The sequence below is a fragment of the Panulirus ornatus genome, chromosome 72, assembly GCF_036320965.1.
Source record: "Panulirus ornatus isolate Po-2019 chromosome 72, ASM3632096v1, whole genome shotgun sequence".
Classification (NCBI taxonomy): Eukaryota; Metazoa; Arthropoda; class Malacostraca; order Decapoda; family Palinuridae; genus Panulirus; species Panulirus ornatus.
In genome coordinates, this window is record NC_092295.1 from 781,840 (window position 1) to 803,644 (window position 21,805).

The 21,805-nt window shown below is 43.4% G+C and overlaps 1 protein-coding gene across 2 annotated transcripts in view; it reads left to right on the top strand.

Moving 5' to 3' along the window:
* Positions 1 to 21,805, top strand: part of LOC139748046 (uncharacterized) — a 538,085-nt gene that overhangs the window by 244,309 nt on the left and 271,971 nt on the right. For both annotated transcript variants that reach the window (XM_071660616.1, XM_071660617.1), the window contains exon 8: positions 11,607 to 11,717. In XM_071660616.1, coding sequence (XP_071516717.1) covers positions 11,607 to 11,717 — 111 coding nt within the window. The remainder of the gene's footprint in view (positions 1 to 11,606; positions 11,718 to 21,805) is intronic.

Below are 21,805 nucleotides of genomic sequence, written 5' to 3' on the forward strand. Positions count from 1 at the left end.
GTCTTTGTGTGTGTGTGTGTGTGTGTGTGTGTGTAGCACAGACAAGGGCCCATTTCCCGTCTCTCTTCCCCCTTTCCCCTCCCCCTTCCCCTCCCCCTCCCCTCCCCTTCCCCTCCCCCCTCGCTTTGTGAGGTGGTCTTTGGGGGCCCCCCCTCCTCCTTCCCCCCCCCTCTCGTCTTCTTCTTTAGGAGGACAAATGAGTCCTTCTATCTCGCGGGCCAGTCCTTCTTAACAAACCCCCCCCACACACACCCACACACACACCCCCACACCCCCACACCACTCCACACCCCACTCCACCCCCCACACCAGCTCTTGAGACGGTTGCGGTGGATCGCCACCACAGCTGGTCCACACCCACAGCTGGTCGGTCCAGCTGGCCCCCAACCTTGGGCCCCCCCACAGACCCTCCCCACCCCCACAGCTTCCCCCCCTAACCCCTGTTTAAGGGGGGAGAAGAGGGGGGAGGGGTCATCCACCCATCGAGGTCCACTGTAGAGGGGGAGGGGGGGCCCCTTTTCCCCCAACACCACAGCTCGTGGTCACCAACACAGCTCATCACCACCACAGCTCATCACCAACACAGCTCATCACCAACACAGCTCAACACCACCACAGCTCATCACCAACACAGCTCATCACCAACACAGCTCATCACCAACACAGCTCATCACCAACACAGCTCAACACCAACACAGCTCATCACCAACACAGCTCAACACCAACACAGCTCATCACCAACACAGCTCATCACCACCACAGCTCATCACCACCACAGCTCATCACCAACACAGCTCATCACCACCACAGCTCATCACCACCACAGCTCATCACCAACACAGCTCATCACCACCACAGCTCATCACCACCACAGCTCATCACCACCACAGCTCATCACCACCACAGCTCATCACCAACACAGCTCATCACCAACCACAGCTCATCACCACCACAGCTCATCACCAACACAGCTCATCACCACCACAGCTCATCACCACCACAGCTCATCACCAACACAGCTCATCACCACCACAGCTCATCACCACCACAGCTCATCACCAACACAGCTCATCACCACCACAGCTCATCACCAACACAGCTCATCACCACCACAGCTCATCACCAACACAGCTCAACACCAACACAGCTCATCACCACCACAGCTCATCACCAACACAGCTCATCACCAACACAGCTCATCACCACACAGCTCATCACCACACAGCTCATCACCACCACAGCTCATCACCACACAGCTCATCACCACCACAGCTCATCACCAACACAGCTCATCACCACCACAGCTCATCACCAACACAGCTCATCACCACCACAGCTCATCACCACCACAGCTCATCACCACCACAGCTCATCACCACCACAGCTCATCACCACCACAGCTCATCACCAACACAGCTCATCACCACCACAGCTCATCACCAACACAGCTCATCACCAACACAGCTCATCACCACCACAGCTCATCACCAACACAGCTCATCACCAACACAGCTCATCACCACCACAGCTCATCACCAACACAGCTCATCACCAACACAGCTCATCACCAACACAGCTCATCACCAACACAGCTCATCACCAACACAGCTCATCACCAACACAGCTCATCACCACCACAGCTCATCACCAACACAGCTCATCACCAACACAGCTCATCACCAACACAGCTCATCACCAACACAGCTCATCACCAACACAGCTCATCACCAACACAGCTCATCACCAACACAGCTCATCACCAACACAGCTCATCACCATACACAGCTCATCACCAACACAGCTCAACACCAACACAGCTCATCACCAACACAGCTCATCACCAACACAGCTCATCACCAACACAGCTCATCACCAACACAGCTCAACACCAACAACAGCTCATCACCACACAGCTCAACACCAACACAGCTCATCACCAACACAGCTCATCACCAACACAGCTCATCACCACACAGCTCAACACCAACACAGCTCATCACCACCACAGCTCACACCAACACAGCTCATCACCACCACAGCTCAACACCACCACAGCTCAACACACAACAGCTCAACTACAACACAGCTCACACCAACACAGCTCATCACCAACACAGCTCAACACCAACACAGCTCATCACCACCACAGCTCATCACCACACAGCTCAACACCACACAGCTCATCACCAACACAGCTCATCACCAACCACAGCTCAACACCACCACAGCTCATCACCAACACAGCTCAACACCAACACAGCCTCATCACCAACACAGCTCATCACCAACACAGCTCATCACCAACACAGGCTCATCACCAACACAGCTCATCACCAACACAGCTCATCACCAACACAGCTCATCACCAACACAGCTCAACACCAACACAGCTCATCACCAACACAGCTCATCACCAACACAGCTCATCACCAACACAGCTCATCACCAACACAGCTCACACCACACAGCTCATCACCAACACAGCTCATCACCAACACAGCTCATCACCAACACAGCTCATCACCAACACAGCTCATCACCAACACAGCTCATCACCAACACAGCTCATCACCAACACAGCTCATCACCAACACAGCTCATCACCAACACAGCTCATCACCAACACAGCTCATCACCAACACAGCTCATCACCAACACAGCTCATCACCAACACAGCTCAACACCAACACAGCTCATCACCAACACAGCTCATCACCAACACAGCTCATCACCAACACAGCTCAACACCAACACAGCTCATCACCAACACAGCTCATCACCAACACAGCTCATCACCAACACAGCTCAACACCAACACAGCTCATCACCAACACAGCTCATCACCAACACAGCTCATCACCAACACAGCTCAACACCAACACAGCTCATCACCAACACAGCTCATCACCAACACAGCTCAACACCAACACAGCTCATCACCAACACAGCTCATCACCAACACAACACAGCACCAACACAGCTCATCACCAACACAGCTCATCACCAACACAGCTCATCACCAACACAGCTCATCACCAACACAGCTCATCACCAACACAGCTCATCACCAACACAGCTCATCACCAACACAGCTCATCACCAACACAGCTCATCACCAACACAGCTCATCACCAACACAGCTCATCACCAACACAGCTCATCACCAACACAGCTCATCACCAACACAGCTCATCACCAACACAGCTCATCACCAACACAGCTCATCACCAACACAGCTCAACACCAACACAGCTCATCACCAACACAGCTCATCACCAACACAGCTCATCACCAACACAGCTCATCACCAACACAGCTCAACACCAACACAGCTCATCACCAACACAGCTCATCACCAACACAGCTCATCACCAACACAGCTCATCACCAACACAGCTCATCACCAACACAGCTCATCACCAACACAGCTCAACACCAACACAGCTCATCACCAACACAGCTCATCACCAACACAGCTCATCACCAACACAGCTCATCACCAACACAGCTCATCACCCAACACAGCTCATCACCAACAAGCCTCAATCACCAACACAGCTCATCACCAACACAGCTCAACACCAACACAGCTCATCACCAACACAGCTCAACACCAACACAGTCATCACCAACACAGCTCATCACCAACACACCTCAACACCAACACAGCTCATCACCACCACAGCTCAACACCAACACAGCTCATCACCAACCACAGCTCAACACCAACACAGCTCATCACCAACACAGCTCATCACCAACACAGCTCATCACCAACACAGCTCATCACCAACACAGCTCAACACCAACACAGTCATCACCAACACAGCTCATCACCAACAAGCTCATCACCAACACAGCTCAACACCAACACAGCTCATCACCAACACAGCTCAACACCAACACAGCTCATCACCAACACAGCTCAACACCAACACAGCTCAACACCAACACAGCTCATCACCAACACAGCTCATCACCAACACAGCTCAACACCAACACAGCTCATCACCAACCACAGCTCAACACCAACACAGCTCAACACCACAACAGCTCATCACCAACAAACAGCTCAACACCACCACAGCTCATCACCACCACAGCTCATCACCAACACAGCTCATCACCAACACAGCTCATCACCACCAAACCTCATCACCATCACAGCTCAACACCACCACAGCTCATCACCAACACAGCTCATCACCAACACAGCTCATGAAGAAGACCCCCCTCCCCCCTCCCCCCCCTTGTGATAATTAAACTCACCCCACTTCGAACTTGACGCCCCACGACCCCATTTAACCCCCCTTGAGCGCCACACGCAACCCCACTCCCAAGGGCACGACGACCTGGTGCCCCTCCTCCCAAGGGCACGACGACCTGGTGCCCCTCTTTCCAAGGGCACGACGACCTGGTGCCCCCTCCTCCCAAGGGCACGACGACCTGGTGCCCCTCCTCCCAAGGGCACGACGACCTGGTGCCCCTCCTCCCAAGGGCACGACGACCTGGTGCCCCTCCTCCCTAGGGCACGACGACCTGGTGCCCCTCCTCAGAGGGCTGGGGGAGGAGGTCGTACCCAAGGGTCGTACCCAAGGGTCGTGCTGTCGTGCACAACGGATGCGCCACAGAGCTATGTGTGACCTGGTAGGTCTGGTTGTGACCTGGTAGGTCTAGATGTGACCTGTTGGTAGGTCTGGCTGTGACCTGGTAGGTCTGGTTGTGACCTGGTAGGCCTGGCTGTGTGCTGGTCGGTCTAGGTTTGACCTGGTAGGTCTGGCTGTGACCTGGTAGGTCTGGCTGTGACCTGGTAGGTTTGGCTGTGACCTGCTGGTCGGTCTAGGTGTGACCTGGTAGGTCTGGATGTGACCTGGCAGGCCTGGCTGTGACCTGGCAGGCCTGGATGTGACCTGGCAGGCCTGGCTGTGACCTGGTTGCGTCCAGACGACCAAACCTGGTCGACTGGGCCCTCCGTAAACCATCCAGCCTGGTTGGCCCTTCGACCAAAATCCCACACAGATAAATGATGATAAATAACTAATGTCTGTACACACACATAGAGGAAGGGGGAATAAAGAAGGCCATTTATAATGCCTTTATAATGCCATTTTATTGGATTATCATGACGCTAAAGACGACGAAAATATTGATAACAAACACGCGATGGCCTGACGAAGGCGCTGACGAAGGGGGGTTGGTGAGGAGGGGGGGGGGGTCGTTATCAACAGAACGAGGCTGTTAACGAGCCCAGGGAACTACCCTGGGTGATTTAAATGTCCCAGCTCAGTGTTAGGTAGTAGAGGGGGAACAGGGGGGAAGGGGGGCCCTTTTATTTGGGGGGGGGGGGGTCGTTGTCCCATTGGGTGCAACATAACGGCTCATCCTCGAGTACTGTTGGCAAGTGGAGCTCCCCAAAAAAAACTAGTGGAAGCTGCTCCTGTTGCGCTCTAGGGCGGAGCTCGAAAAGCAGTGGCCAGCTTGATGTTGTTCAAGCTGGAAGCACTGTTGTTACGAGATGGGGAGGGGAGTGGGTGTTCCTGTATGACGGGTGGGTGATGCTGGGATGTGAGACGGGTGGATGGCCTGTGAGACGGGTGAATGGCTTGTGTGACGGGCGGATTTCCTTTGAGACGGGTGGATGACCTGTGAGACGGGTGAATGGCCTGTATGATGGGTGAATGGCCTGTGAGACGGGTGGATGACCTGGGAAATGAGACGGTGCCTGTGAGACGGGTGGATGTCCTCTGGGACGGTGTGGATGGCCTGGGAGACGAGACGGTGCTTGTGAGACGGGTGGATGTCCTCTGGGACGGGTGGATGGCCTGGGAGACGAGACAGTGCTTGAGACGGGTGGATGTCTTCTGGGACGGGTGGATGATGAGACAAGACGGTGTTGTGAGACGAGACAGTGCTTGTAAGATGGGTGGATGATGCTGGGAGACGAGACGGTGCTTGTGAGCTGGGTGGATGATGCTGTGAGACGGGTAGACAGTGCTTGTGAGCCGGGTGGATGATGCTGGGAGACAAGACCAGTGCTTGTGAGCCGGGTGGACGATGCTGGGAGACGAGACCGGTGCTTGTGAGCTGGGTGGATGATGCTGGGAGATGAGACCGGTGCTTGTGAGCCGGGTGGATGATGCTGGGAGATGAGACCGGTGCTTGTGAGCCGGGTGGATGATGCTGGGAGATGAGACCGGTGCTTGTGAGCTGGGTGGATGATGCTGGGAGACGAGACCGGTGCTTGTGAGCCGGGTGGATGATGCTGGGAGACGAGACCGGTGCTTGTGAGACGGGGGAAAAATGATAGCCAAAGTCTTTTACTTTGACCCCCACACATTCCTAGCCAGTACGGGGCGGGCGCAGCTGGCGCAGGCAGGAGGGGGGGGTCGCAGAGGGGGCTCCCCCCCCTTGCTTGCCTGCCTGCCTCCTAGGACGGGACACATGTGGCTAGGCATTCCATGGCGGCCTTGAGCCTGGCTGTAAGGCTAGGAGCCAAGGTGGAGTGGTGGGGATAGTATGGGATAGGGGGTGGGATAGATTGTGTCGGGATGGGCTCCTGGGACATTATAGTTACAATCATGAAAGTTCCTGTGGATGCATGTATAAAGTTCTACCATCTGTTCTGTTATAAAGTTCTACTATCTGTTCTGTTATAAAGTTCTACTATCTGTTCTATTATAAAGTTCTACTATCTGTTCTGTTATAAAGTTCTAGTATCTGTTCTGTTATAAAGTTCTACTATCTGTTCTGTTATAAAGTTCTACTATCTGTTCTGTTATAAAGTTCTAGTATCTGTTCTCGCCATTATAAAGTTCTAGTATCTGTTCTCGCCATTATAAAGTTCTAGTATCTGTTCTCGCCATTATAAAGTTCTAGTATCTATTCTCACCATTATAAAGTTCTAGTATCTGTTCTCACCATTATAAAGTTCTAGTATCTGTTCTTGCCATTATAAAGTTCTAGCATCTGTTCTCGCCATTATAAAGTTCTAGTGTCTCTTCTCGCTGTTACAAAGTTTCAGTATCTGTTCTATCCATTATAAAGTTCTAGTATCTCTTCTTGCCTTTATGAAGTTCTAGTATATGTTTACGCCATTATAAAGTTCTAGTATCTAATCTTGCCATTATAAAGTTCTGGTATCTGTTCTCACCATTATAAAGTTCTAATATCTTTTCTCACCATTATAAAGTTCTAGTATCTGTTCTCACCATTATAAAGTTGTAGTTTCTGTTCTTGCCGTTATAAAGTTCTAGTATCTGTTCTCGCCATTATAAAGTTCTAGTATCTGTTCTTGCCATTATAAAGTTCTAGTATCTGTTCTCGCCATTATAAAGTTCTAGTATCTGTTCTCGCCATTATAAAGTTCTAGTATCTGTTCTCGCCATTATAAAGTTCTAGTATCTGTTCTCGCCATTATAAAGTTCTAGTATCTGTTCTCGCCATTATAAAGTTCTAGTATCTGTTCTCGCCATTATAAAGTTCTAGTATTTGTTCTCGCCATTATAAAGTTCTAGTATCTGTTCTCGCCTTTCTAAAGTTGTTGTTGGAGAGGAGGGGGTTGAGGGGGACTACTACTTCATGCAATCAGGGGGAGAGGTGGTGGAGGAGGTGGTGGTTGAAGGGGGGGGAGGTTGTTGAGGGGGATGTTCCCTGACCTTTAAGGGCTTGTGTCTGCTTCGTCACATGATCCCCTTTGGCTGGGGTTCCTCCAGGCCAGCTGTGGCCTTGACTCCACTATCATCCAACAGGATATACACCGAATCCGCCTGGTCTTTTTCGCCCTTTGAGCCTTGTCTTGCATTGCTGGAAGGCTCCCTCTCTCTCTCTCTCCCTTTCTCACTCTCTCTATATATATTTATTGATGCCACCTCTTCCCCTCTTTGGGTTATTGCCTTCAGCACCATCTGTGTGCAAGATCTGAGTTTCTTAGCAACGCCCCCATTGCAAAGCCTACTTTCGGCCGAGGTGGTCGCTCCTGATATTCCCTTAGTGCTTTGTCACTTGACCTTGGCGGCTGGCGAGGAAGATCATGTTGCTGAGGTATGTGCTTCAAGGGAGAGTAAAATTCACTTCATAAACATAATTATGATCCACGAGGGAAAGATTATAACCCACCCCCGTCATGTGTTGTGATGGAATGAACACACTGGAGGCAAGGGTACGGATGGGTGGGTGGGTTCTTCGGGGCCGCCCCAAGAGAAGATAAGAACAATCGGCTCAAGATTGAACACCTCCATGATTTTGATGCACAGGGTCGCTCTTTTAGGAGCTGGTCTTGCTGTTTCAGAGTGGCAGTTAAAAGGAGGACTAGGGTGTGTGTGTGTGTGTGTGTGTATGTGTGTGTTTGTTTGTCTGTGTGTGTGTCTGTGTGTTTGTGTGTGTGTGTGTGTGGTTTAACCGGATCACCAAACATTCTGTGGGTGATATAGTTTGGTGTTGCCAAACTCTCTCTCTCTCTCTCTCTCTCTCTCTCTCTCTCTCTCTCTCTCTCTCTCTCTCTCTCTCTCTCTCTCTCTCTCTCTCTCCTTCTCACATATTCCCTGCATGTCATAGAAGGCGACTAAAAGGGGGGCTGGAAATCCTCTCCTCTAGTTTTTACTTTTCCAAAAGAGGGAACAGAGAAGGGGGCCAAGTGAGGATTTTCTCTCTAAGGCTCAGTCCTCTGTCCTCAACGCTACCTCGCTAACGTGGGAAATGGCGAATATGTATGAATATATATATCCAGGCCCCACAGACCTTTCCATGTTTTACCCCAGATGCTTCACATGCCCTGGTCCAGTCCAGTGACAGCACGTTGCCCCCAGTATACCACATCATCCCACTTCACTCTCTTCCGTTCATGCATGTTCAGGCTGCATTTTCCAGCCATCCCTAAAGAAAATAATTAAACTAGATAAGGATCTTTTAGGCTTCTTGTGTACTTTGAAATGAGTATCTTTCTCTTTTTCTCTAATGATTTTTTTAGAAATGAACGAAATGGCATATTGACTGCTGAGTTAGCAGCCATAATTGTTCACTCTGCCCGTAACAGGTGTCTTGCTCTGATTAAATTAGTCCATTTCATAATGATAAATGAAAATATGCAGTTTCCTGCGGAGGTATACAATAATTTGTGGATGCTGACGGACAAAGAGAGAGAGAGATAGAGAGAGAGAGAGAGAGAGAGTTGATGTCATTCCAGATTTCTGCTTCATGCTTTCACTCCCACAACCATCTTCCCACTCCCACCACCACCATCCTCTCACTCCCACCACCACCATCATCCTCTCACTTCCACCACCATCATCATCCTTTCACTCCCACCATCATCATCTCACTCCCACCACCACCATCATCATCATCTCACTTCCACCACCACCATCTCACTACCACCATCATCACCACTCCTACCACCACCATCCGCTCATTTTCACTCCACCATCACGACCATCCCACCATCACTTTCTCGTTGCCACCCCACCTCTACCACCACTGAGAGTCATGGAGAGAAATTATTTGATCGTATACAGGAAAATGTTTTTTAAAAGGACGTTATTGACCTTTTTTTCCCCCTTTTTTTAGGATGAAGCTGACCACACTGCAGTCAGACGGGTTGATATTACATCAGCACTTGATATCACCTTTATGGATATAAATTTTATCAGATATTGTACCTGACTAGGAAGAGACCGTAGTTCATGAGTTTGATTACGTGCTAGATGAGTGCATGAAAAGAGGATCATAGTGGAAATTGAACTTAAGTAAAGGAGGCTGTATTGTGGAAACTGCATAGTGAGACAATTTCTTCAGGAACATAAATGAGGAAAAAGGATTTCATTGTCAAAGTATTAGACCATTATTATGGAAAGTTCTATGATTGCAATGAGAGAGTTTGTATGTAGCATACCTTTAGCATTGAGTGGAAAGAGAAAGAGGTTAGAAAAGAGTGATATACTTCAACAAATTGGAGTTTACTTGGGAGGAGATGTAGGGTAGTGCAACAGCCATCCAACGTTTGAAAGGTAAAAGAGAATGAGGAATTTACATTGTAAACAGAAAAGGATTAGAGATACTCTGAAAACAGATATTGTGGATAGAGCAGGTAAAAACTTCAAACTTCTCTAATCATATCATGAGTAAAATGCCAGTTAAAAAGCAGCTCGTAAGCCTTAGGGATTCGAAGGGTAGGTTTTTGGAGATGATACGTATATATTCAAGGAGGTAAATGAGAACTTAAGAAGAGTATTCACAGTGAAGGACACTATAGCCCTAAAACCATCAAGATAAGATGGGGATTTGTAAAGCATTGAATTTGTTAGAAAAGTCATAAGCAGCTGATGTAAGGGATTTTATCTATATAGTGCATATGATCTCACTGAAGTCTGTTCATATGTGTTGGGATTACCATTGGTTTCTTACAGTGTTCAATATTGAGGTAGATATTTTGTGTAAATGGATTTTGAGAAGGACAGGTTTCATACTTAAAGTGTGGTTTTTGGATGATTCCAAGGTCATAAAAGGAGTAAAGCATGTTGAGAACTTTATCAAAGTATACAGGAGGACATGGACCAGCTCCATAGTTGGTTTGGTACCACGTTCTTACAGTTCAAAAATGCAAAGCAATGAAGATGGCACTTATTGAAAGGCTTCAATATGGATAATCTGGCAGGAACAAAAAAGCTACGTGAATGTGCATCCGAATGGGATCTGGGGGTCATCACTGATTCCAACGATTTTGCTGGAACATCACTTAGAGAACAGCATAGATGCAATTTTTCTTGTTGATACTAGAAATGTATTTAAGTATACGGATGATAGAATGTTCAAGAAACTATTTACACTTTGTAGTGTAGTTGACCTAGATTAGAATATTCATGTTAAATGGAGTCATGACACTTTGAACTATATAAAGACCTAATCATGGATGTCAAGAGAAGGGCAATGAATGTGGCACTAGATGTAAGACAGTTGAGTTACAGGGAGAGATTATCGGCTATGAAATATCTTGTATGGTGAAAAAAAAGAATGAGAAAAGACTTGATTTCAAGTGGTAACTTTGTAAAGTAGTTCAAGTATAGCATGTCAGAAGCATACAGTTCTTTAAAAGATGCAAATCAAGAGCAAGCAATGGTCAGAGCAAGAAATTAAGTAAGACACGTATTGGGAAAGATGTCAAGACATTCATATACAGTGTCAGAGTTGTGGCAGAATGGAATGAGCTGAAAGAGCAGCCTTTGAATACAGATGGTATATAAAAGTTTGATATATCTTGTGTTGGTACAAGTTCAAGAGATAGGGTAACACATCTAGTTAGCTGAAAACAAAAACTTTTTATCTTGGTATCCTTATAGAGAAATGAATTGCATCTGTGATGAAATGTATAAGGAAATCAAGGTTTGAGCTTGAGTGTAGAACTTCCTCCCAGCACTGCACAAATAGGTGATTAAGTTGAATTGTCTGCACTCATAAGAGGATTGTTTCGCTTTATTTTTTTAACTCAAATTGTGCTTATACTTTGGCTGTTGGATAGATATATGATTATTTGATGTTACAGTTAATATAGATCTGTCATTTTTAATAGCATTTTCATTTTCGTTTATATAAAATGCGTTTCTTTTTTTTTTCAGTTGTATGCCAGTCTGATGAGTTTAGATGTAATGATGGTGAATGTATTTCTCACTTCCGGCGATGTGACTTCATTACTGACTGTGTTGGTGGTGAAGATGAGGAATCATGTCGTAAGTGTGAATTCTTTGTCTTCTACATTGTTCCTTTCAAGAGTTTATCAGACCTGGTGAGTTTTAATGGCATCTGATGTAATTATTATCAAGAAAATAATTTTAGAATTAAAACTTGCATCAGAAGTGAAGCACATTTTGTGGCATTTTGATAGTATGTGCAATATCATTTATATTAGAGGTCTGATAATGCATGTTTTTGTAAGGAACACAGTTGTAGCATACTGACTCCACGTAAAATTTATGATGGTAATGCAAGCATGTCAGGCTAATGGCAATTAACATTGAGAGCTTTGCATGTACATTTTCAAAGAGCAGAGACTGAGGCCCGTGGTTGTATCATGTTCTTCAAATTCAAGATAAAAGATTCTATCCCTGGGACATTGTATTAGGTTAAGGTTATGGGCTTCGACTAAGGATCAGAACCTGAACTAGGGCGTGATATCCAGGGTTGGTCTTCCACCTTCTTTTTAGTAAGGGCTGGACCAATGTCTGCTGTGTAACCTGGAACAATCCTCCATCTGAGTTTAAGTTTTGGGTTTATATTTAAGAAAAGGCTATAGTCCTGTGATTATATTGTGAAAATGTGTAGTGGTAGCCATTAGTTTCATTCTATCTCAGGTGTGAGGCAAAGTTGATCTATCTTTTCTACTTTAGGGATGGAGGGCGGTTATGAAACATTCAGGGTAGGAGGGGGCCTAGTTCTTTTAAAAAGGACACTGGTGAGCATACTGAGGAGAGATTGTGTTGGACCCCCTTTTTTTTTTTAACTGTACAAATGTTGAATTTTTGTAGTTTTTAGTTAACCAGTGGTTGATCTGAGTGCTCAGTTTTATGTGGTTTGCAGCTTTGCTATAGTTGCTTGTGACAGGATGGATAACCCGATAGGTTAGATGTACATTAGGGTGGAGTGGATGAATTGTTTGTCGAGTACATTAAGGGATTCTTTTTCCTGTCAGAAACCAGTACTGGTTAGTGTTCTAAGGGTACATGATTTGTTTATCACCAGCGTATTCATGTTTGTGGTGTGGGAAGTAAATGTCATCAGTGTGAGAAGAGAATATAGTGTCATGGGAGAAAATATGCAGAACTGTGACTCATCAGAGGAGCATGTTTTATTAAGGATATGGGAAAGCAGAAATGGTATAACATAGCTCTTGAGAGAAGAGAAATTGTATAATGAAAGATATTTAGAGGAAGCATGTATAACCCTAGATTGAAAGGATGATATATAACTCGGTTATTGAAAAAGGATAGGTTAAAGTGAAATAGGTTGTAAGATTAATTGCGCAGTGTTTGATTTGAAGAATCTATCTAAAACTAATGTATGTCTTAACTTTTATGTAGTATAGTTAAAGCAGTAATCTCATTTAGACGAGTGAATAAAAATTTTAAGGCTGCTTTCTTGGATCTCTTTGACTAGTTTGGTGAATATGACTGACTGAGTTTTAGGGAAGAGATATGAAATATATATGGGCTGTTCCTAATGGTGAGTGGTGGAATGAATACTGGGCATGGGACAGGTTAGCAGGACAGATGTGGATTGTGTGGTACAATTGTGGAACATTGATGTCATAGAATAAGACTGAGGTAAGTGGAATGTATAGGGCAGGTTACTGAAGCAGAAAAGAGTTATTTGGTTGGGTAGTGTAGCATAGTTTCCATAATGGTAGCAAAAGTATGCACCACTGTAATAAGCAAGTGGAGCTTGTTGTTTCGCATAGTGCTAAATTTATGAATTTATCGTTATATTGTTACACGATGGGGGAAGTAGTGAAAATCTGGTTGGTGATTGTTATATAGTAACGAGATTCATGAAGGAAGGTATAGAGTATTTAGGAGGCTACAAAATATTCAGTAAAGCTTAGTTTGTTTGCATGGAACAAGTTTCATAATTAAAAGTATGATATTACATGAGGTAGTAGAAGATATATCACTTGATATCATAAAGATATATCACTTGATATCATCTTGTTTCAGTCACTGTCCCAGGTTTTTAGAATTTCTCTTACATACTCCCATTTTTTTTGTTCATATAATGAAAATTTATACACCCTTAGAAATATTGCTTCAGGTGTGTTTTTACAGAATGAACACCTTATTGTCATATTGTTTGGTCAGTAATTCTAGCTGTCAAGTTATGCTTTGAATGTTGAGTGTCAAATGATATTGTTAACAACAAAGTCCTCAGTCTATGTTTGCTCTGTTTGTGCACTTTAGAATATACTTGGGGAAATTTTGCTCTGTGCATTTAATATCTTTTTATTAAATACTCATGTAACATGGATTTATGATTGATATATAAAGACTTTCAAAACCATTAATACAAAAAAAAATCTAGATAACCATTTTCTAAGTTTATTACATCTGATCATGCAGAACAATATTCATCCTCATTTTGCATCCGTGTCCATGTGCCTGTTGAATATATGACGATGTTCAAAATTTTATGATACAGTAGTTTTATTTCATTTTTGAAAATGTTAATGTAAGTATTGTCACTGAATGTATGAATTTTTTCTTTAGCACTGAATGCTCTTCCCAATTCTAAATTTTTTATTTAGCTTCTTTTTTTTTCATCAAAGCATTGTTTAGAAGTACCTTTCCATATCGTTTGGCATTGTTATGGAGGCAACAGTCATATGTATTACCTTACAGCACTATTAATCAACACCCATCTCCACCACTTGATAATTATTCTTAATACCCTATGAAGTCTTTGTCCTAATGATCACTAGTGTGTTCCTTAACTTTATAGTATATGAGATAAAGTTATCAGCCTTTTTGAAGAGAATATTTGGTTTTCAGATGCTGTTTATATGATATAGATTTTGGTCATAAGTGAAGCTACTACTTTTCAGTATAAAGTGAGTGAAAGAAGGGTAAAAATATATGTTTCCCTGTCAGTAAAATGATGAGAGGTAAGCATAACAATTTCTTGCATAAAGAAAATATTTGTAATTTGTATACTGAATTAATTCTCTGGCCCAGGATCCCCCTTTATAAGGCTCTTGCAACACTCAGGATGTTAGCCATGTCTCCTGGAGGGGTAACCATAGGTCAGGAAGAGTGGTGTTGTGTGTGTGTGTGTGTGTGTGTGTGTGTGTGTGGGGAAAGTGCAGGACAGTTGACCAGTAAATATTCAGGGTCTTCATTGTGGTAGTTGCATCACTGGCATGAATTGTGAATCAGTTTTTGTGATGTTAAAAGGATTGGTGATGTCCAGAACATGTGTTTAGGGATTGTGGTATCAGATAGATGTATAAACGGGTAGTGTGTAAGGCTGAGATGGGAGAGCATTTGTTTACTGCTCGTCTGTATATCTTTTGACAGTGTTGTGTTTGTTGGGGTGAAGGGATGTATGAGTAAAGGTTACAGAAGTTTGAAGCATTGGGGTCGCTTTTAATATCTATTTGGGGGATTGTGGTTTGGATGGGAGAGGATTAGTGCTCTTGTAGTGAATTGAATGCCAGTCCTATAAAGGTGAGATTATATTGGGAAGATGTTTGTTTCACTAGCCGGCTGCCTTGGCATAATTGGTCACAATTTATTCACCTCTAAAACACTTGAACTCTTCAAAGGAGTTCTCCAAGAAGCAATTCTTTCTCCTACCCTCTTCACTCTCTTCCTTCATGACCTCCCATTGCTTCTAGCAAACCACAACTAAAGATCCATTCATATGCAGATGACCCCACAATCACGTCACAACACCCTGACACTGCAATAGCAACAAAAGACAGCAGTCTCTACATTATGCTAATGGAACAGTGAAGTAAAGAAAATTTGGAACTCCACAGAATTCTTCAGTCACAGTTTTAACCCCAGACAGACTTAAATACAGCTCACACCCTCCAGATACCTGAAATGGAGAATCACTCTCACTGAACAAAACACCAACTATTGTAGGCATCACACATGATATTCACTCCTCACACCAATAACATCAATGCAAAAGCAACACACAAATTAAATGCCTTCAAAACACGAACTGGCACTAGATTTGGTGAACAGGAAAAAGAATTTCTTAACATGCACTGCAAACACTTCATCCAAAATATTTTTTTTATACTTAAGTTTTATAATACTTGCTTACCCCAACTCTCATTGGCCCCCTTTTTCAGTCCCTCTACCTCTTGCTTGACTTCCTTCTGCTTTCTTTTGTATGTCTCCAAATCACTGGGACTCCTTCCCTGCAAGTACTGCCAATTACACCTCTTTTCCCTTTCATTACCAACATAATTACCTTATCCCATTACTTGCTATCCTTTCTCACATGTTCACTGTCCACCTTTCACATGCCACACATGTCTCTTGGACATGTATGCAGTGCTTCCTTAAACACCTCCCATTCCTTCCCTGTTCCCGTAGCTTTGCTTCCAGCTCTTACCATTCTATATTCAGAATCTCCTTGTGTGTCTTCTCACAAGCTTCTTTTTCATGCTTACTTGCTTTCACCATTTTCTTCCCACTCGCATAATTTCCTCTTATCCTAAGCCTTTACAATCACCCTCACTCCCACTGAATATTGAAGAAACATCCCAATAGCTGCTCCTCTGAGCACATTCAGATACAAGAGTATCTCCTTTGTGTGTGCATCAGTTAGTACATGATTCAGTGGTGCCTGCTCTCCATGACCTCATACTCGCCCATGTATGTTTATGTATGTCCCCTGTTTTAAACCACTTGTTCCTAATCATCAGTCCTTTTTCATGACACAACTCCACAAGTTGTTCACCATTCTCATTCAAAACACTGTTTACACCATGTCCCCAACTTTACCTTCAGCTGCCTCTGTACCTACTCTCATATTTAAATCATCCATTACTAATACGTGATTCCTTGGATCAGAACTGCTTTCACACTTATTCGTCTCCTTCCAAAACACTTCATTGTTTCTCTATTCTCTTGTTTCCAGGTGCATAACCACTAAGGATATCCCACGTTGCAAAATCCACTAGCATCTTTCCCCACATCTGTCCTTATGCTCTTTCACACATTTCCACAAAACCCTCAGCAGATTTTGTCTTCACACTAACCCTTACCTTTACCCCAAAGCCATTTTTCCCTTTCACCTTTAGCCATGTGTTACATAGGGCTAGAAAATTCTGTTTTCTCTCCTCAAACATACTACCTCACATCACTCCCTCATCCATTCCAACTTTTAAGAATTATTTCAATCCCCAATATATTTTTGTCCTTTTCCTCTCAGTGAGAGAGCATCAAAAATAGATACAATGGTCCCAAGGAGAGATTCTTCACCTGTATTCTGCTCCTAATTTGGAAAGTTGATACAAGAAGGGAGTATTTGCAATCCTATTATGTTGCCTTCCAATACATAAGGGGATGCATATACTTTGGAATTTTTATGTATAATGTTGTTATAGTTCATTGTAACATTGCTCAATAAACAGGTTGTATATATATATATATATATATATATATATATATATATATATATATATATATATATATATATATATATATATATATATATGTATATATAGATATATATATATATAGATTTTTGGATTACCTAAGAGATGAAGAAGGACATTTTTGATGTTTATTTATTTGTGAGTAAAAAAAAAAAGTGTGGAAAAAGGATCTACTTGGAAAGGGCTTTTATTACAGTTATGTTAGGAGAGGAGCCTCAGCTGACCTCACACTCATGAAAGAGATTATGCAAAAATCACACGTAAATTTCTCGTCATTTATGTAATTGTTAGGTGATAGGGGATTTCAGTAAAATATGGTAAGAATAGAAGTATTTCTAAAGAGAAAGCACTTCTATTAATGTTCCCACTTGTGCCAGCCATTCGCTTATCTGTTGTATGGAAGGTATAATTTTCTTAGTATATTCATTTTATTCTTCTCCAGTGCTGTCTCTGTGAAATAAGAGCACAGTGTGAACATAACTTCAAGATGAAAAGACTTGATATCTTCTCCACACTTAACAGCTAATCTCCATCAGTGATATTTGGTGTAAAAGTTGTAATATATCTAAATATAGTCATGTTATTTACTGCAAAGCTGTGCTTTTCTTTAAGAATAGACTTTGAAAGGAAGTTCAATAGTAAGAAAGAAACATCCTCTTTATGTCCTCCACTCTCCGTGATAGATGTCGAATGTGTGAACCATATCCTCTTTAACCCCACATTTACCAGTAGACCAGGGCAACAGAAAGATTAATTATAATTGACTTTCTTTGTATTTTCTGTCACCTTTGGCAACTGACGTATCATTTCTTGATTTTTTTCCCCCACACCATGATGGAATTTTTGGACCATACCTGCTATATGAGGGTTAGTTAGGAAGTTGACCTTTACAGGCTAAATGAATTATCAAGTAGACTTATCAGAAATATCAAGAAATATTCTGAATGACTAATACTATATACAGGACTTGTGGAGCTCTATGGAAATAATCTCAGCTCTCAAGATGCTGGGAGAGAAATTTTGAGAAAGTATAGTATTGCATTACGTAGTGTACATACACCCACTCTTCAGTATCCAGAATAGATGATCCTTTAAAAACTTGTCCATATAGTAAAATTCTGTCCATGAAAACCATTTTTCCACGAACTTTTTTTATTTAGTTAAAGATGCGTTGCAGTGAAAAGAAATTTGGCCCTGAGACATGATAGAAACACACTTAAGAACTCATAAACCTTTCTTAAAACCCATTTAATGTAGATGTGATTAAAAGGATGGTGTTATATACAGAGCATTGGACTTTGGGGGAACAGTTTGATATCAGGACTGCTAAAAGGATGTTTGGAACAGGTCTTTGCTTTGAAGAATGTGTGTGGAAAATGAGAAATACTTTTAGAAACAGAAGGAAATATGTATTTCATTTATTGTATAAGGAGTAAGCATGTGATAGGTTTGATGGAGATGCTCTGTAAAAAGTGTTACAAATACAGTGTGGGAGGAAAGCTCTTAGAAGCAATGAGGATTTTTTGATATGGAACTAAGATTTGTGTGTATGCGTGCATAGTTAGAGAAGAGGGTGAGTGGCTGTCGGTGAAGATGGGTTCTAGTAGGGGTGTATGACATCACCATGGCTGTTTAATATGTCTATGGATGGGGTGGTGAGGAAGGTAAATGCATGGGTCTTGGGATATATATTGGACAGTTATGCAAACTGTAGAGGATGAGGGAGCCTGTGAAGTGAGGCAGTTGTTGTTTTCTGATGACATGGCAAAGATGGTAGATTTGAGTGTGTAAAAGAAGAAAGTTGATCATAAATTTGCATAAAAGCAGGATCATTAGGTTTTAACAAGAGAGGCAGGTTAGTTGGAGCATGTGTTTGACTGGAGAAAAATTGGAGGATGAGAAGCTTTAGATACTTAGGAGTGGATACGGCAGTGAATAGAACGATGGAAGAGGAGGAAAGTCATAGGTATGGGTGAAGGAGCAAATGTTTCGAGAACATTGAGAAATGTGTGGAAAGATGGGTCACTATCAGGGAGGGCAAAAATGGGTATATTTGAACTTATAGTAGTCCCGGTGGTGTTTTATGGATGCAAAGTGTGGGATGTATGGAAGAGGAAGGAGGAGTTGGAAATGATATGCTCAAAGGCAGTCTGTGGTATGAGTAGGGTTGATTAAGTAATGATAGGACAAGAGAAAGTTGCAATAGTAAGAATAGTATGGTTGAGAGAGCTGGAGAGAGCTGTGTTTAAATGGTTTGGAAATATAGAGAAGCTGAATGAAGAGAGGGTTTACAAAGGATATATATATATATATTTTTTCTTTCTTTTTTTATCATACTATTCTCCATTTCCCGTGTTAGCAAGGTAGCGTTAAGAACAGAGGACTGAGCCTTTGAGGAAAATCCTCACTTAGCCCCCTTCTCTGTTTCCTCTTTTGGAAAATTAGAAATGAGATTGGAGGATTTCCAGCCTCCCGCTCCCTCCCCTTTTAGGCCCCTTCTACAACATGCAGGGAATTCATGGGAAGTATTCTTTCTCCCCTATCCCCAGGTATATATATATATATATATATATATATATATATATATATATATATTTCTTTTCTTTCTTTCAAACTATTCACCATTTCCCGCATTAGCGAGGTAGCGCTAAGAACAGAGGACTGGGCCTTGAGGGAATACCCTCACCTGGCCCAATTCTCTGTTCCTTCTTTTGGAAAATTAAAAAAAAAAACGAGAGGGGAGGATTTCCAGCCCCCCGCTCCCTCCCCTTTTAGTCGCCTTCTACGACACGCAGGGAATACGTGGGAAGTATATATATATATATATATATATATATATATATATATATATATATATATGTATATATATATATGTGAGAAACTGCAGAAGCTGGTGACTGAGTTTGGTAAAGTGTGTGAAAGAAGAAAGTTAAGAGTAAATGTGAATAAGAGCAAGGTTATTAGGTACAGTAGGGTTGAGGGTCAAGTCAATTGGGAGGTGAGTTTGAATGGAGAAAAACTGGAGGAAGTGAAGTGTTTTAGATATCTGGGAGTGGATCTGGCAGCGGATGGAACCATGGAAGCGGAAGTGGATCATAGGGTGGGGGAGGGGGCGAAAATTCTGGGAGCCTTGAAGAATGTGTGCAAGTCGAGAACATTATCTCGGAAAGCAAAAATGGGTATGTTTGAAGGAATAGTGGTTCCAACAATGTTGTATGGTTGCGAGGCGTGGGCTATGGATAGAGTGGTGCGCAGGAGGATGGATGTGCTGGAAATGAGATGTTTGAGGACAATGTGTGGTGTGAGGTGGTTTGATCGAGTGAGTAACGTAAGGGTAAGAGAGATGTGTGGAAATAAAAAGAGTGTGGTTGAGAGAGCAGAAGAGGGTGTTTTGAAATGGTTTGGGCACATGGAGAGAATGAGTGAGGAAAGGTTGACCAAGAGGATATATGTGTCGGAGGTGGAGGGAACGAGGAGAAGAGGGAGACCAAATTGGAGGTGGAAAGATGGAGTGAAAAAGATTTTGTGTAATCGGGGCCTGAACATGCAGGAGGGTGAAAGGAGGGCAAGGAATAGAGTGAATTGGAGCGATGTGGTATACCGGGGTTGACGTGCTGTCAGTGGATTGAATCAGGGCATGTGAAGCGTCTGGGGTAAACCATGGAAAGCTGTGTAGGTATGCATATTTGCGTGTGTGGACGTATGTATATACATGTGTATGGGGGTGGGTTGGGCCATTTCTTTCGTCTGTTTCCTTGTGCTACCTCGCAAATGCGGGAGACAGCGACAAAGCAAAAAAAAAAAAAAAAAATATGTATAGTGTAAGTGTGTGTGTGTGTGTCAGAACTGGAGGGGACAAAGAAAAGGGATGGAAAGACAGAGTGAAAGAGATTTTGAGTGCTTGGGGCCTGAACATGCAGGAGGGTGAAAGGCATGCACAGGTTAAAGCAAATTGGAGCATTGTAATGTGCAGGAGGCAGTGTGGTGTCAGTGGTCTGAACCAGGGCATATGAAGCTGCTAGGGGAGATTTTGAAAGGATTTATGGTGCCTAGTTGTTCATAGGGGCTGTGGTTTCAGTACATTACACATGACAGCTAGGGAATGAATGTAAGCAAGTGAGGTCTTTCTTCACCCATTCCTGGCACTACCTCACTAACCTGGGAAATGGCAGATAAAGTATGAAATTATATATGTACACACATACACACAAATGAAAGGCAGCACAGTTTGACAGAAAGGAGGTCATGTGTAATGTACCTCTTCAATTTCTTTGAGAGAGCAAATTCTATCCAAGACAAAAGGGAAGGCTGAGTAGATCGTGTGTGTGTTGACTGCCAAAAAGCAAATGACTTAGTATGGTATGTGAGGCTCATCGAGAAGCTGGAATACCTGTCAGGAATAAAGGAGAAATTCTTATGATGGATAGTAGATCATCTTGGTGGAATGGAATACAGGACATAGGTCAGAGGAGCCTTCTCCAAATGGCTGTTGGTCACTAGTGGAGTTCCACAGGGTTCTATTGAAGGGCCTTTACTCCTCTTGATTTATGTCAGTGATTTGCCTTAAGGTATAGACTCTTACCTGAATATTTTATGCAGACGATGCAAGTCACGAGGGAAGTGAAAAGTGAGGAGGATTGCTCCAGCTTACAA